The sequence below is a fragment of the Thalassophryne amazonica genome, chromosome 2 (genome assembly GCF_902500255.1).
Source record: "Thalassophryne amazonica chromosome 2, fThaAma1.1, whole genome shotgun sequence".
Classification (NCBI taxonomy): Eukaryota; Metazoa; Chordata; class Actinopteri; order Batrachoidiformes; family Batrachoididae; genus Thalassophryne; species Thalassophryne amazonica.
This window is the reverse complement of record NC_047104.1, coordinates 139,367,067-139,383,365: the sequence shown is the minus strand read 5'-3', so window position 1 is coordinate 139,383,365 and position 16,299 is coordinate 139,367,067. Positions and strand designations below refer to the sequence as shown.

The following is a 16,299-nucleotide window of genomic DNA, read 5'->3' as shown; positions in this document are numbered from 1 at the left end:
TGAGGCCAATTGATTTCTTAATAATCCAGACAGATGCCTGAATAAATACCTCTGGCAAGGCCCCAACCACCATCTAAAAATGTGGTAACTCTTGAAGGCCTATCTCCATGCATTCAAAAGTGTTGGAACACTTTAGTATAACCAATTTATGGATTACTTGGATATTCACAATGTTTTCTGTGCTGGTTTAGTCTGGTTGTGGTTATGCCACTGTGTGTGCTCATTTTACTACATTGTGCGCTCATTTTGCTAAATTGTGTGCTTGTTTTACTACAGTGTGCTCTCATTTTGCATAATTGTGTGCTTGTGTTACCACATTGTGCGCTCATTTTGCTAAATTGTGTGCTTGTTTTACTACAGTGTGCGCTCATTTTGCTAAATTGTGTGCTTGTTTTACCACATTATAGGCTAATTTAGCTAAATTGTGCGCTCGTTTTACTACATTGTGCACTCATTTTGCTAAATTGTGCAATTGTTTTACCACATTATAGGCTCATTTAGCTAAATTGTGCGCTCGTTTTACTACATTGTGCTCTCATTTTGCTAAATTGTGCACTTGTTTTACCACATTGTGCACTCATTTTGCTAAATTGTGTGCTTGTTTTACCACATTATAGGCTCATTTAGCTAAATTGTGTGCTTGTTTTACTACATTGTGCAGTCATTTTGCTAAATTGTGTGCTTGTTTTACCACATTATAGGCTCATTTAGCTAAATTGTGCGCTCGTTTTACTACATTGCGCTCTCATTTTGCTAAATTTTGCAATTGTTTTACCACATTATAGGCTCATTTAGCTAAATTGTGCGCTCGTTTTACTATATTGTGCACTTATTTTACCACATTGTGCGCTCATTTTACTACATTGTGCTCTCATTTTGCTAAATTGTGCGCTTGTTTTACTACAGTGTGCGCTCATTTAGCTAAATAGTACACTCATTTTACTACATTGTGCTCTCATTTTAGTATAGTGTGCACTCATTTTACAATAGTAATTTGAGGAATCAATTAAAGGAAAACATGCTCACAAATTATCACGTTCAGAAAGTGACCTCTCCTGGGTTCTGCGGTTCTGCAGTTTAAACTATACTCATATCTTTGCAGATTTACCCCCCCCCCCAAATATTACGGTTTCTATACCATGTTACACTCAACTTTTTTACCTGTTCTATTTACTATGTTTCTTCAAAAAACAACTGATAATGTTTTGATTAATTCTACAAACAAACTGATAAAGGTTAAAATATATTGTCGTCCTAGTGGAGGCAATAACATGTTATGAGGTCTGTCATTTAAATTGTGTTTGAGAACAAGTCTCAGGACAGAGTACAGTTATCTTATTGTAATGAACACATAACTGTTAACTTGTCAGGCAAGTATGTTGATTCATTTCTGAGTCATTTCTTCATGGTGATAAAGATAAAAGTTTATCAATCATTTATCTACTTGAGGGTTGTTGGTCTGTCTCTTTGAAATGTGTTTTGCAACCTCTTACATCTGACTGTGTTCATTTGAGTTGTGGTTTGACTCCATTTGGCATTCAGCTGCTCTGTCTAATAGCAGAAGAAATATATCTTCTACTGGGTCATCGAGTCCATTGGTGCTGGTAATTATCCCTGGATTCTTTAGAGGTGTGTCTGCTAGAAATAATCTGAAACGCACTAAAGACATTGAATGTGAGGTTTCAGTAAAACCTCTTGCGTTTTAGGTTTAATAGAGGTCTAACAATAACAAATTCAGTTTCTTTCACAGCTCAGACCGAGAGCTGAAATCATATTTGCTCATCTGCTTCTTTGCATTTTGCAGAATCAGCTGCATTCAGCTGCTTCATGCTCTCATATCATAAATCATCAATCCATTCATATTTTGGCAGAAAGTTCAGCTAACTCACAACCTTTAGCTCCTCCTTATAATTGAAGCTGCAGTGCGGACGTGTGGAGTTTGTCCCTGTGTGTTTTGGAAATGCTGTGTATTAGTTCTTTCAGCAGAACTCTTGAGGCTGGTTTGAAACACTTATTTATTTAATTTTCAGACATGTGAAAGAGTGGATCCTTCAACGATCAAAGCCATTTCTGCCAATGTTAACTGCATAATCATTTGCTACAAACAATGGGTGACTTGAGTTTTTAACTGACTGAATTATTTTTAAAGGATGATATGTCACTTTTTTAAGTAATATCTTTTATCATGTTTCTTGCTAGGGCAGCGTTACCAGTGTCAAACAATTGTAATGTTGTGCAGTTATGTTCAAAATACAAGTGAGCCCCGTTATTCAGCTTTACTCACAGTCATGGTGTGGACCCAAAAAAATTTTGACTACCTATAAAAGTTAATTTCATTTGACTGTTTTTGAGAGGGATCATCAGTACAGGCGATTTTGGACGATGATTTCTTCCTCCTCTTTGGGCTGCTGCAGGTCAGCGGTAAGGACGGACGATTCTGTGCAAACGAATCCTGGTGATTCAAAGTTTTTGGATGTGACTCTTTAGATTTTTACTGCTGGTTCAGATTGGGCTGAAATGTATACACTCACCCACCACACACGCGCCCATGTGTGGCAGGTGTGTGTGCAAATTCCGGCTCAATCTGAACCGACAGTAAGAATCTAAAGAGTTGCATCCAAAAACTTTGAATCATCAGGAATCGTCTGCACAGAATTGTCCGCCCTTACCGCTGACCTGCAGCAGCCGGAGGAGGAAGATAAAAATCCCAGACCCACTCCAGATGAAGAAATCATCACCACCCAGGAAGGAATCACACATCAAATGGTTGAAACTATTGTAATATGGCAACATACGCTGATTTGAAGTTTTTTGATCAACTTCATTAACTTGCGGTTTCAGATAATTTGCGATCCGATTTTGTGGACCCCAACTTGTGCGAGTTAACGGGGCTCACCTGTATACAAATTATATTTTGACTACATGTACAAATATCTAACACTCCGCCATGATAAGTGAATTTGAAAAAGCCTTGCTGTTCTTATGCACCCTTCTTAACAAGCACATTAAAGTTTTGTGATGTCTACAGAATATAGCAAAAAAGCAAAAAAAAAAAAAAGTGCTTTTAGAACTGCAATAATATTAATTTTAACAAAAATAATGACATGGTAATAATAATATGAGTGGAGCTTCACGCCACTGCACGACGCTCCACTCATATTAATCAAACACTTCCTGGAACGACAGATGGAATCTCACGGGAACTCAGTGACAAGCTCACACTCAAACAGGAAGTGCCAATTTATCAGTCACAGTGAAACAGGAAATGTTCAAATGTCAAACACTTCCTGGCATGGGTGGGGCTAGAGCGGAGGCCGTGGTTTCACTGGACTCCCCTGAAATCTGATTGGACACAGATGATTGACATGTCATGGCACCACACTTCTGGTTGAAAGACCTGCATTTTCAAATTACTGAGTCACATTGACTGCTAGGTTCCTCCTGTCCAGTAGTTTGTGCTGTGTACCACAAAAAGTTCTAATCCACCTTAGTAGAAGAAGAAAAATGTTTGTTTCAGATTTGAACTGAACACGTCATTTGAACTATGGACTTCTAATCACACCAAACTTATATTGGTGAGTAAACAACCGTATTTTATGCCAGAAATGAGGTCCAGGTTGTTAAAAGCAGCATTTCTCCTTTAATTCGGGTTGCTTTATGTACACATGTTTAAGCTAACAGACAGCAGCTGGTTCATGCTCTGTTTGCTTATAACTGCAGCAGATAACTGAAACAATCCTTCAAATGGTGATGCAAGCATCAGATTCAGCACAAATACAGCTGGAGCAAAATTAATGGAGCAACTTTAACTTTTCACCCCTGTACAAACTGAAACTGATCTTTGTCACCATTCTTGCTGCTTTTACCTCATAACTCCATAACATTCAGTCACAGATTGTCCAAACTATACCTTTTTTGGAATCTTTATGATCAGGCAAATCATTTGGTGTAGTTTTCTATATGATTGGAGCATCTATTAATTTAGACCAGTGGTGGGCAACTTGTTCCAGAAATGCCCATGAGGGTGCAGGTTTTCTTTGCAGCCACTGACTCCACCAGGTGATTTCACTGATTAACTGATTCCATCTGCTCAAAGTGATATTAATCAATGAAATCACCTGGTGGAGTCAGTGGCTGCAAAGAAAACCTGCATCCTCTTGGCCATTTCTGCAACAAGTTGCCCACCCCTGATTTTGACCCCTGTGTAATTCTTCAATTGACCCCTACCTGGCTGCCTATTGAAAATTCAAGTGACCAATCAGTTTTTTTTAAAAGCGTTAATGTCTATGGATTATTTGTGCCAAATGTGATGCTTGTATCACCATTTGTAGGATTCCACTCAAAATATTCTCTTATCTGCTGCATTATATATGAGATGTAAGATGCTGCTCCTCAGTGTTTCTCAGTTGCCCTCAAAAGTATTGGAATACTTGGTATTTCACACATTTTAATTTGTTTATTCCATTTCAAATACTTTTTTTTTTTTCAAAAATTATCTTCCTTAACTCAAACTGAAAGCAAATCTCTACAACTTGATATAAATTAATTAAAAATTGATGAAGTTGTGTAGAGGAGGATTTTCTTAAAAAGTACACCTGAAAGTTCAGCTACAATTTGACAGAAAGTACATTTGAGATGAAAGCCTAGATTTGATGTTTTGGTGAAAACAACTTTTGTATTTCTTCATAATTGATGTAAATAAAGTCCAGGACATATTCAGTGACTTGGAAATGTTCATGTTTCCATCCCCTGACTTGTCTAAAGAAAACTGGCAATAAAACTGTTCATTATTTACAGGTTTTATCAAGTTTTATAGATTTGCTTTCAGTTTGAGTTTGAGGAAGATAATTTTAGAAATTTTAATTCTTTTTTTATTTATTGTATTTAAAATGGCATAAACAAATTAAAATGTGTGAAATTCCAGGTGTTCCAGTACTTTTGGAGGGCAAAATGAGTGTGGTATTATTACTGTTTTGTTTAAGAATGTTTAATTTTCACTGTTGCTGCACTTTGTGTCAAATCATAGTCATATTGTTTATCATATTGATCTGAAAATGCAATAAGGTATATCTTCTATTATACATTCCAAATCTAAGGTGGAACTCTACTAGTGTTTACTAAGGTACACCTAAATATCTAAAAAAAAAAAAAAAAAGAAAAGAAAAAAGAGAGTAGAGCCACTTAGGTGCCTGGTCTTGAGAACCAGGTATGGTAGGTTGAAAAGCTTTTTTTATCCCATGGGAACTCTCCCTACCCACCTAAGCGGCTCAGTAATATGGACAGAATGTATATAAGTGACATTTACATGACAATTTATATGACAATATTGAGATATGATAATTTGGCCATATTGTACAGCCCAACTGTCAACTAGCTGAAAACTTTGAATATTAATTTACATCTACATTTTAAAAAAGGGGGTTAAGAGGGCTGTAATTGGGGGGTCAGCTGAAAAGCAAAAAAGAAAAAAAAAGAAAAATGCTTAAAAAAGCATTTTTAAGAATTTAAAAAACTGATTAATTGGATTGGATTTTCATGTAATAAATATATGTAGTCCCAACTAATATAAACTGAATTATCTTGCATGGATGTGCTTTATTTGAGTTGGGGCGACATATATTTATTTATAAGATGGAAATCCTGCACATAATTGAACTGAGTTCATACAATAAGTCATTTTTTTTAGTGTATGCCAACTCAGTTTTCATTAACAAAAGCCTGTTGATAAAGAAGTGTGACTCATCAGTAATATGTTACTGCAGTGTGCTGTTTATAGATACAATAATCTGGTATGGCTTTGTGTATCTCCGTATCAGCGCGGTGTAACTGCTGACATGTGCGCTCCTGTGATATCACCAGAATCAAGATGTGCACCAAGGTCAACATGGATGATTTCCTAACAGTTCATCATGAGATGGGTCACAGCCAGTACCAGATGGCATATCGAAACCTGTCATATCTCCTGAGGGACGGCGCAAATGAGGGTTTCCATGAAGCTGTTGGAGAAATTATGTCCCTCTCTGCTGCGACACCCAAACATCTGCAGGGCCTAGGACTCCTACCTGAAGACTTTATTTACGATAGTGGTATGACTGACAGAAAATAACACCTCCACAGTAAACTCATGACTGTGTAACTTAACATAATCATTACAGAAACAGAGAAGCCTTGTTTGTCTAAAGGTTTTTGAAAAGCCTTACAGTGTGAGTCCATGAAAAAAGCCAGAAAAAAAACATCTTCATAGTAATCGGGTGTATTTGGAATGCTGGGATAGAGGAAATAAACTGAGTGTGTGGAAGGGTTTCAGTGGCATTGAGCTTTTGGAAATTTATGTGAAAAAGGGAAATCCTGAATGCACCGTGTCATTTTGTGTCATGGCCCAGGATGATTTTAAACGCTGAAACAATGTCAGAAACTTCAAAGTTGATGTCAGCATTTCAAAAGTGCAAAGGTTGACAAATTGTGCTATATCTCTTTTAAAATCAGTTGATCCCGTGTGTATATATGCATGCAAAAAGTTTTATAGCAAACAGAAAGAAAAGATGGTGGCTCAGCCAGGACATCAATAGTGACAAATTAAAAAAAAAAAAATCAACGTGAAAAAATGATGCAGCAGGCTTGTCCATTTTGCCAAAATTTCATTGCAGCAACTCAAAACGGTACTTAGTAGTTTGTATGGACCCCACGTGCCTGACAACATCGGTGCATGAGACCACAGATTGTGTTCTGGGGGGTCTCCTCCCAGATCTGGACCAGGGCATGACGTAGCTCCTGGACAGTCTGGGGTGCAACCTGGCAGCATGGGATGGATTGAAACATCTTGTCCCAAAGGTGTTGGATTTAGGTCAAGTGAGCGTGGGGGCCCGCCAAAAAATATAAATTCTTTTATTCTCCACAAACTGCCGGCATATTCTTGCCACATGAGGCTGGGCATTTTCATTCACCAAGAGGAACCTAGGACCCACTGCACCAGTGTAGGCTCTCACAATGGATCCAAGGATTTCTCCCTGATACCTAATTTCAGTCAGGGTGCTGTTGTCTGGTCTGTGCATCCTTCTAGGGACATGCCTCCCCAGGCCATCACTGACCCACCACCAAGCCAGTCATGCTGAATGATGTTGCAGGCAGCATAATGTTCTCCACAGTGTCTCCAGACCCTTTCATGTCTGTCACGTGCTGAGGTTAAACCCGCTCTCATCTGTGAAAAGCAAAGGGTGCCAGAGGTTGATCTACCAAATCTGGCATTCTATGGCAAATTGAGCTGTGCAGTGCTGGTCAGTGAGCACAGAGTCCACAACATGATGTCAGGCCCTCAGGCCACCCTCATAAAGTCTGCTTCTGATTATTTGGTGAGAGACATTCACACCGGTGGCCTCCTGGAGGTCTTTTTGCAGGGCTCTGGCAGTGCTCATCCTGTTCCTGCTTGCACAAGGGAGCAGTTACCGGTCCTGCTGATGGTATTAAGGACCTTCTATGACCCTGTTCAGCTCTCCAAGAGTAACTGCTTGTCTCCTGGAATCTCCTAAATGTTCTTGAGACTGTGCCGAGAAACACAGCAAACCTTCTGACAATGGAATGTATTGATGTACCATCCTGGAGGCGGTGGACCTATGCAACTGCAGTAGGGTCCAGGTAGTGACATTGGGCCTCATGTATCAATGTTGCGCACTTGTGGCGTAAATTTACGGCGTAAACTTGAAATACACCAAAGTCGCCGTAACATGTATCAAGCAGTGCACACCTGCCCATTTCTGGCGTACGTGTTGTGAAAGTGTTGGAACACGGACCCACAACAGGGGGCGCAATGAACGGACAATGGAGAGAAGTAAAGAATTAGTTTTACTGTTGTGAGAAGAACACAACTAATACAACAATTAACAATTTGGAGGCGTAAGCCGAAATCTGCTGGTGTCGTGTGGGCAGGCTCGAAGGTAGGAGACGTCCGTCCTAGTTGAACCGGAACCACCCAGATCTCCTCTGCCACCGAAACCCAGAAGTACTGGAACCGCCAAGTCCCGAATTCCCAGGTGGCCACTGCCTTCGCTCGTCGGATCCGGTACTGCTGGCGGAAAAGAGCACAAACACACAGGTAGGATGCGACCGCACCCAGTAGACGGAGAGGGGCAAAGCCGCCTCCACCTCTTGTCACACTTAAGCAGGAAAGGTGAGTACTTATCCAAACACTTGGCCTTCAGTAGTCTGCTGTCCTGAAAGGGTTATCAGATATTGTCACAGAATATGCTGCTGAGGTGATTACCTTAACTCAAGGCGATATCTCGGCACTGAGGTGGAGACGCTGTCCTGCTGATATACCTCCGTACTGAGTGAAGTCAGCTGTGTCCGGTAATGGGTGACAGCTGTCACCCTGGCTGCTCTCATCAGGCGGCGGCGCCCTCTGGTGCCTGGAGCCCGCACTCCAGGCAGGGCGCCCTCTGGTGGTGATGGGCCAGCAGTACCTCCTCTTCAGCGGCCCACACACAACAGGACCCCCCCCTCAACGGGCGCCTCCTGGCGCACGACCGGGCTTGCCCGGATGGCGACGGTAAAAGTCGGCCAGGAGGGCCGGGTCCAGGATGAAGCTCCTCTTCACCCAGGAGCGTTCCTCGGGGCCGTACCCCTCCCAGTCCACCAGGTACTGAAGACCCCGGCCCATTCGACGGACATCGAGGAGCCGGCGCACGGTCCAAGCCGGTTCCCCGTCGATGATCCGGGCAGGAGGCGGTGCCGGACCCGGGGTGCAGAGGGGTGAGGTGTGATGGGGCTTTATCCGGGAGACGTGGAACACTGGGTGAATCCGCAGCGAGGCCGGAAGCTGAAGCTTCACTGCGGCGGGATTGATGACTTTGAGGATCTTGAAGGGGCCGATGTATCGTTCTTGGAGCTTGGGGGAGTCCACTTGAAGGGGAATGTCCTTGGTGGACAACCACACTTCCTGCCCAGGACGATACGTGGGAGCCGGGGCCCGCCGCCGGTCTGCATGTTTCTTCGCCCTCGTCCGGGCCATCAACAAAGCAGAGCGGGCGGCACGCCACACCCGACGGCACTTCCGTAGGTGGGCCTGGACCGAGGGCACACCGACCTCCCCCTCGACCACCGGAAACAAGGGGGGCTGATACCCCAAGCACACCTCAAACGGGGAGAGGCCGGTGGCAGATGACACTTGGCTGTTGTGTGCGTACTCGATCCAGGCCAGGTGGGTACTCCAGGCCGTCGGGTGCGCGGCTGTCACACAGCGTAGTGTCTGCTCCAATTCCTGATTCGCCCGCTCTGCTTGCCCGTTGGTCTGGGGGTGATACCCAGACGAGAGGCTGACCGTGGCCCCCAGTTCCCGGCAAAAACTCCTCCAGACGTGTGAGGTGAACTGGGGACCGCGATCGGAGACGATGTCTGATGGGATGCCATGCAGACGGACGACATGGTGGACCAGGAGGTCCGCTGTCTCCTGGGCCGTTGGAAGCTTCGGGAGGGCCACGAAGTGGGCCGCCTTGGAGAAACGGTCCACTATCGTGAAGACGACGGTGTTTCCCTGGGACGGTGGGAGACCCGTGACGAAGTCCAGGCCGATGTGGGACCAGGGGCGATGAGGCACGGGCAGTGGCTGTAACTGCCCTGAGGTCTTCTTGTGGTCAGCCTTGCCCCTGGCGCAGGTGGTACAGGCCTGGATGTAGTCCCGGACGTCGGCCTCCAGGGATGCCCACCAGAAGCGTTGCCGGACGACTGTCACGGTCCTTCGCACCCCTGGGTGACAGGAGAGCTTAGAACCGTGACAGAAGTCCAGGACTGCAGCCCTAGCCTCTGGTGGGACGTATAGTTTGTCCTTTGGTCCGTTTCCGGGGTCCGGGACACGGGTCAGGGCCTCCCGGACGGTCTTCTCCACGTCCCAGGTGAGGGCGGCCACGATAGCGGACTCCGGGATGATGGGATCCGGGGGATCCGACGGTTCCGTTTTGACTTCATCCTCGTGCACCCGGGACAATGCGTCCGATCTTTGATTCTTGGTCCCGGGGCGGTAGGTAATCCGGAAGTCAAAACGGCCAAAGAACAGTGACCAGCGGGCTTGCCTGGGGTTCAGACGCTTAGCGGTCCTGATGTACTCCAGGTTCCGATGGTCAGTGAAAACCGTGAATGGCACGGCTGTTCCCTCCAACAGATGTCTCCACTCTTCGAGGGCCTCTTTCACAGCAAGGAGTTCCCGATTGCCGACGTCATAATTCCGTTCAGCGGGGGTCAACCTGCGAGAGAAATAGGCACACGGGTGAAGGACCTTATCGGTCTTCCCGCTCTGGGAGAGCACCGCTCCTATCCCTGAGTCCGAGGCATCCACTTCAACCACTAACTGGCGGCTAGGATCGGGCTGCACCAGAACTGGTGCAGACGAGAAGCGCCATTTCAACTCCTTGAACGCGGCCTCGCACCGGTCCGACCAGGTGAAGGGAACTTTTGGAGAGGTCAGGGCTGTCAGGGGGCTAACTACCTGACTGTAGCCCTTAATGAACCTCCTATAGAAATTAGCAAAGCCGAGGAACTGTTGCAGCTTCCTACGGCTTGTGGGTTGGGGCCAATCTCTCACCGCCGCAACCTTGGCCGGGTCCGGGGCGACGGAGTTAGAGGAGATGATAAACCCCAGGAAGGACAAAGAAGTGCGGTGGAACTCACACTTCTCGCCCTTCACAAACAGACGGTTCTCCAACAACCGCTGCAGGACCTGACGGACATGCCGGACATGAGTCTCAGGATCCGGGGAAAAGATGAGTATATCGTCTAGATATACGAAGACGAACCGGTGCAGGAAGTCCCGCAAGACATCGTTTACCAACGCTTGGAAGGTCGCGGGAGCATTAGTGAGACCGAACGGCATGACCAGGTACTCAAAATGACCTAAGGGGGTGTTAAATGCCGTCTTCCATTCGTCTCCCTTCCGAATCCGAACCAAATGATACGCATTCCTAAGATCCAGCTTGGTGAAAATCTTGGCTCCATGCAAGGGGGTGAACACTGAATCCAACAAGGGCAACGGGTATCGGTTGCGAACCGTGATCTCGTTCAACCCCCTGTAATCAATGCATGGACGAAGTCCGCCATCTTTTTTACCCACAAAAAAGAAACCTGCGCCCATCGGTGAGGTGGAATTCCGGATCAACCCGGCGGCTAATGAGTCCCGGATGTAGGTCTCCATTGATTCGCGTTCCGGCCGTGAGAGGTTGTACAGCCTACTGGACGGGAACTCACTGCCTGGAACCAAATCAATGGCACAATCGTACGGGCGGTGGGGAGGAAGCGTGAGAGCCAGATCCTTGCTGAACACGTCAGCGAGGTCATGGTACTCCGCTGGCACCGCCTTCAGATTGGGCGGGACTCGGACCTCCTCCTTAGCTTGGGAGCCGGGAGGAACCGAGGAACCGAGACACTCCCGATGGCAGGTTTCGCTCCACTGCACCACTACCCCGGACGGCCAATCAATCCGGGGATTGTGCTTAAGCATCCATGGAAACCCTAAAACCACACGGGAGGTGGCCTGAGTCACGAAGAACTCGATCACCTCCCGGTGGTTACCTGACACCACCAGAGTTACTGGAGGTGTCTTGTGTGTGATTGGTGGGAGTAGGGAGCCATCTAGTGCTCGAACCTGCACAGGCGAGGTAAGGGCCACCAGAGGGAGCCCTATCTCCCTGGCCCATCTGCTGTCAAGCAGATTCCCCTCAGAGCCCGTGTCCACCAGTGCTGGGGCCTTCAGGGTTGAATCCTCATACAGGATTGTGACTGGGAGTCGTGTAGCAATGTGGGTGTGTCCCACGTGAATGTTTTGGCCCACCCCTGGCCCAGTCTCTAAGGGCGGGCGTTTGGCGTTTGACCGCTCGGGGCAGTCTCTCACATGGTGCTCTATTGAACCACAAACAAGACATGCTCCGTGGGTCCATCTCCTCTGTGCATCTGGTGCCCTAAATGTTGCCCTACTCGTGTCCCTAGCTTCGTCAGTAGGGGGAGCTGTGACCCCACGGAGCGCAGGAACAGAGGAGCGTGGGGAGGGCGGAGCTCGATTGGACCCGGAAGGGAGAGGGACGACGCGTGCCTGGCCACGCCCTTCGCCTCGTTCCCGGCGGCGTTCTTCTAACCGGTTGTCGAGTCGTATGACTAGATCGATGAGCCCATCTAAATCCCGCGGTTCGTCCTTGGCCACCAGGTGCTCTTTTAGGACCAGTGACAGTCCGTTTACAAAGGCAGCGCGGAGGGCAGTGCTATTCCAGCCGGATCTCGCCGCCGCGATGCGGAAGGCGACTGCATAGGCAGCTGCGCTCCGACGCCCCTGTCGTATGGACAGTAGTGCGGTTGAAGCGGACTCTCCTCTGTTGGGATGATCGAACACCGTTCTGAGCTCCCGTACAAACCCATCGTATGTATGAAGGAGCCGCGAGTGCTGCTCCCAGAGCGCTGTAGCCCAAGCGCGTGCCTCCCCGCGAAGCAGATTTATCACATAAGCTACTTTGCTAGCATCAGTCGCGTACATCACGGGACGCTGTGCGAAGACGAGCGAACACTGCATCAGAAAGTCCGCGCACGTCTCCACACAGCCTCCGTACGGCTCTGGAGGGCTTATGTATGCTTCTGGGGACGGAGGAAGGGACCGTTGAACGACCAGTGGAACGTCACTTTCACGCGCAGGGTCCTCGGGAGGGAAAGCCGCAGCGGCGCCCGAAGGGCGCGCCTCCACTTGTGCGGCGAGAGCCTCCACCCTGCGGTTTAGGAGAACGTACTGCTCGGTCACTAAATCGATCCGAGAGGTGAAGGCGGTGAGGATCCGCTGCAACTCACCGATTACCCCTCCCGAAGCCTCCGCCGCGCCTTGGTCTTCCATTGGCCGTTCAACAGCCGGTTGACGCCCCTCGGGGTCCATGACGCTGGCCGAGATATCCTGTTGTGAAAGTGTTGGAACACGGACCCACAACAGGGGGCGCAATGAACGGACAATGGAGAGAAGTAAAGAATTAGTTTTACTGTTGTGAGAAGAACACAACTAATACAACAATTAACAATTTGGAGGCGTAAGCCGAAATCTGCTGGTGTCGTGTGGGCAGGCTCGAAGGTAGGAGACGTCCGTCCTAGTTGAACCGGAACCACCCAGATCTCCTCTGCCACCGAAACCCAGAAGTACTGGAACCGCCAAGTCCCGAATTCCCAGGTGGCCACTGCCTTCGCTCGTCGGATCCGGTACTGCTGGCGGAAAAGAGCACAAACACACAGGTAGGATGCGACCGCACCCAGTAGACGGAGAGGGGCAAAGCCGCCTCCACCTCTTGTCACACTTAAGCAGGAAAGGTGAGTACTTATCCAAACACTTGGCCTTCAGTAGTCTGCTGTCCTGAAAGGGTTATCAGATATTGTCACAGAATATGCTGCTGAGGTGATTACCTTAACTCAAGGCGATATCTCGGCACTGAGGTGGAGACGCTGTCCTGCTGATATACCTCCGTACTGAGTGAAGTCAGCTGTGTCCGGTAATGGGTGACAGCTGTCACCCTGGCTGCTCTCATCAGGCGGCGGTGCCCTCTGGTGCCTGGAGCCCGCACTCCAGGCAGGGCGCCCTCTGGTGGTGATGGGCCAGCAGTACCTCCTCTTCAGCGGCCCACACACAACAGTACGCCTGACGTGATCTTGATAAATGCGGCGGGTGGAAACGATTGTAATTATAATAAACACGCCCATAAATATTCAGACTCCGCTTCAGACACACCCTCATTTTACGACATGGAAGCCAGGAAGACGGCAATGAAAAAGAACTCCACCAATCACGACGCATGCCAATAGAGTGTCAAAAGCGGCTGTCGTATCAATTGTTTTGTAGTATATAATCAATAAAGTGTTACAGTGGTCCCTCATTAATTGCAGGAGTTACGTTCTAAAAAATAGCCCGTAATACGTGAAACCGCGACGTAGTCACCATTATTTTTTACAATTATTATAGACATTTCAAAGCTGTAAAACCCCTCACTACACAGTGTATATACTTTCTCAATCAGGCATGAACATTTTCTCACTTTTCTCTCGTGTGTAAACACTCTCAAAGTTCAAACCTTAGTAGGAAAATAATACCAAACTGTTTTCAGGCCCAGACATTTGTTTGAGAAATAAAAATAGAACGTTTTCCTATAAATAATTATGATGGCATTTAGAACTAACAAATTAATTTTAACGATCAACGAACGAGGTCGGACACATAAGAAATTATTAATAGTGACTCACCAGTATTTCACAGATCGGGCCTCTGCATCCTGGCGCTGCGCCTTTTCCCACTCACACCTGGCTGCAGCAGGTGTTTGTTTCCGTGTGACAAACACAGTTATGAGTAGTTGTTGGCGCTCTTTTCCCTTCTGGGCAACAAGATTCTTATAAACAGATACGCAGAACACAGAACACTGTAAAAAAAAAGGCATGCAAAATTGGACTAAATACTCTGCGAGACTCCGAGGCCACGACAGGTGAACGGCGTTATAGCGAGGGACCACTGTATTCTCTTTTCACATGTCAATAATTCTTGACATGTGGATATTTGCTCGCTCAGTTAATAAGGCACGCCTAATCTGTCAGATTTCTTTATTTTTTAAATGTATTTCTGTATTTATTTTATTGTGACAACCGAATGGAGATGACAAAACCTGGTTGCAGCACGGGCGAATTAAGGGAATGACGAAACTACAGTTGTTATTATCAATTTCATTGTCTAAAACGATCATACCACATGAAGTTAAGCTCAGCGCTGCTCTGGCTCCAGGCTCGAAGTCTGGAAAAAAAGGCGCCACGGATCGTGCTCCATAACAATCCCGCAAAGGTGGGATTTGTATTGATTATTATGTAGTATAATCAGGAAAGTGTTATTTATGTAACATACGCATTGATTTGTATAATGGCACTGTTTATCATGTTGATCATCTTCATTTTTATGTGGATTCCAGCGCTGGTTCATTTTGGTGTATAATTTACGCCACCTCTCGACCTGGTGTATATTTTCAGCGCAGCGTACGCCAACGACCACATTGATAAATGCCAAGTAGCGCAGCCGTTTTGGCGTACACCCCATATACGCTCAAATATCGCTGTACGCAACGTTGATACATGAGGCCCAATGACCCCAGCCAAATGAAAAACTGTCAGTTGCCTCCACCTCTAAAACCCTTCCTGTTTTGGGTGTCATCTCATTGTTGCCCCTGTAGTGCACCTGTTGTTAATCTGATTTACAGCAAAGATCAATATCCCAGAAGTTGAAGCTCTCTCTCTGTGTGTGTGTGTGTGTGTGTGTGTGTGTGTGTGTGTGTGTGTGTGTGTGTGTGTGTGTGTGTGTGTGTGTGTGTGTGTGTGTGTGTGTGTGTGTGTGTGTGTGTGTGTGTGATGTCACGCAGGGTAACACATGGTGTCTTTGTCTTTGTCTGAGTGCAGATACGGAGATCAACTTCTTGCTGAAGCAAGCGTTAACCATTGTGGCCACGCTGCCTTTCACCTACATGCTGGAGGAATGGAGGTGGCAAGTGTTTTATGGGGAAATCACCAAGGACCAATGGATGAAACGTTGGTGGGAGATGAAGTACGCAGAGTTTATGATTAAAAGAACTCATACAATCAATGTCACGAAATCAAGAGCAGGAATCTTGCTAAGCATTAGGGTGGTTAATGTTCTGTGACATCAGTGACATCCTGTGGTCACTATGTGCAGAACCACTGCTGACCTGTAACTGTGACATAACAGGAGGGAGCTGGTCGGGGTGGTGGAGCCACTACCAAGAGACGAGACCTACTGTGACCCACCTGCTCTCTTCCATGTGTCTGGTGACTATTCTTTCATCAGGTAATGCAATCTCTGCACTGCTACTAATTACTAATTGCTGCTGACAATGATCATAAAATGGAAATAAAACAGTAACCGCACAAAGGTTTGAGGATTTTTTTTTTTTTTGGTCTGGGTAAAATTTGATATAGTTTAAGTCTAAAATGTGTATTAATGATGGAAAATTCACAACATCTTTCACCTCTGTAGGTTTGTTTGCTTGGAATAATTTGCCAAGAAAATCTAAACAGTACAACCAATCATCCGCAGATGTCTTGCTTTATGGCGGTTCATGCACTTTTGGAAAGTTTGCATGTTTTAAGTGATTTTCTCAGTTATATTTGAAACGTACGTATATACATTTGTCACGAGTTCCACAAGTCTTACACTAAAGAAAAGGAGCACGACAGAAGATGTGAAAATAGTGTCCATCTTGAAAATTACAGTCACAGTTCTATTCTGTGTGTGTGTATATGTGTATGTGT

The 16,299-nt window shown here is 46.3% G+C and overlaps 1 protein-coding gene across 2 annotated transcripts in view; it reads left to right on the top strand.

The window, feature by feature from the left end:
• The window catches only part of ace2 (angiotensin I converting enzyme 2), a 48,315-nt gene that overhangs the window by 12,066 nt on the left and 19,950 nt on the right, over window positions 1-16,299 (top strand). For both annotated transcript variants that reach the window (XM_034194602.1, XM_034194609.1), the window contains exons 9-11: window positions 5,860-6,086; window positions 15,430-15,574; window positions 15,737-15,835. In XM_034194602.1, coding sequence (XP_034050493.1) covers window positions 5,860-6,086; window positions 15,430-15,574; window positions 15,737-15,835 — 471 coding nt within the window. The remainder of the gene's footprint in view (window positions 1-5,859; window positions 6,087-15,429; window positions 15,575-15,736; window positions 15,836-16,299) is intronic.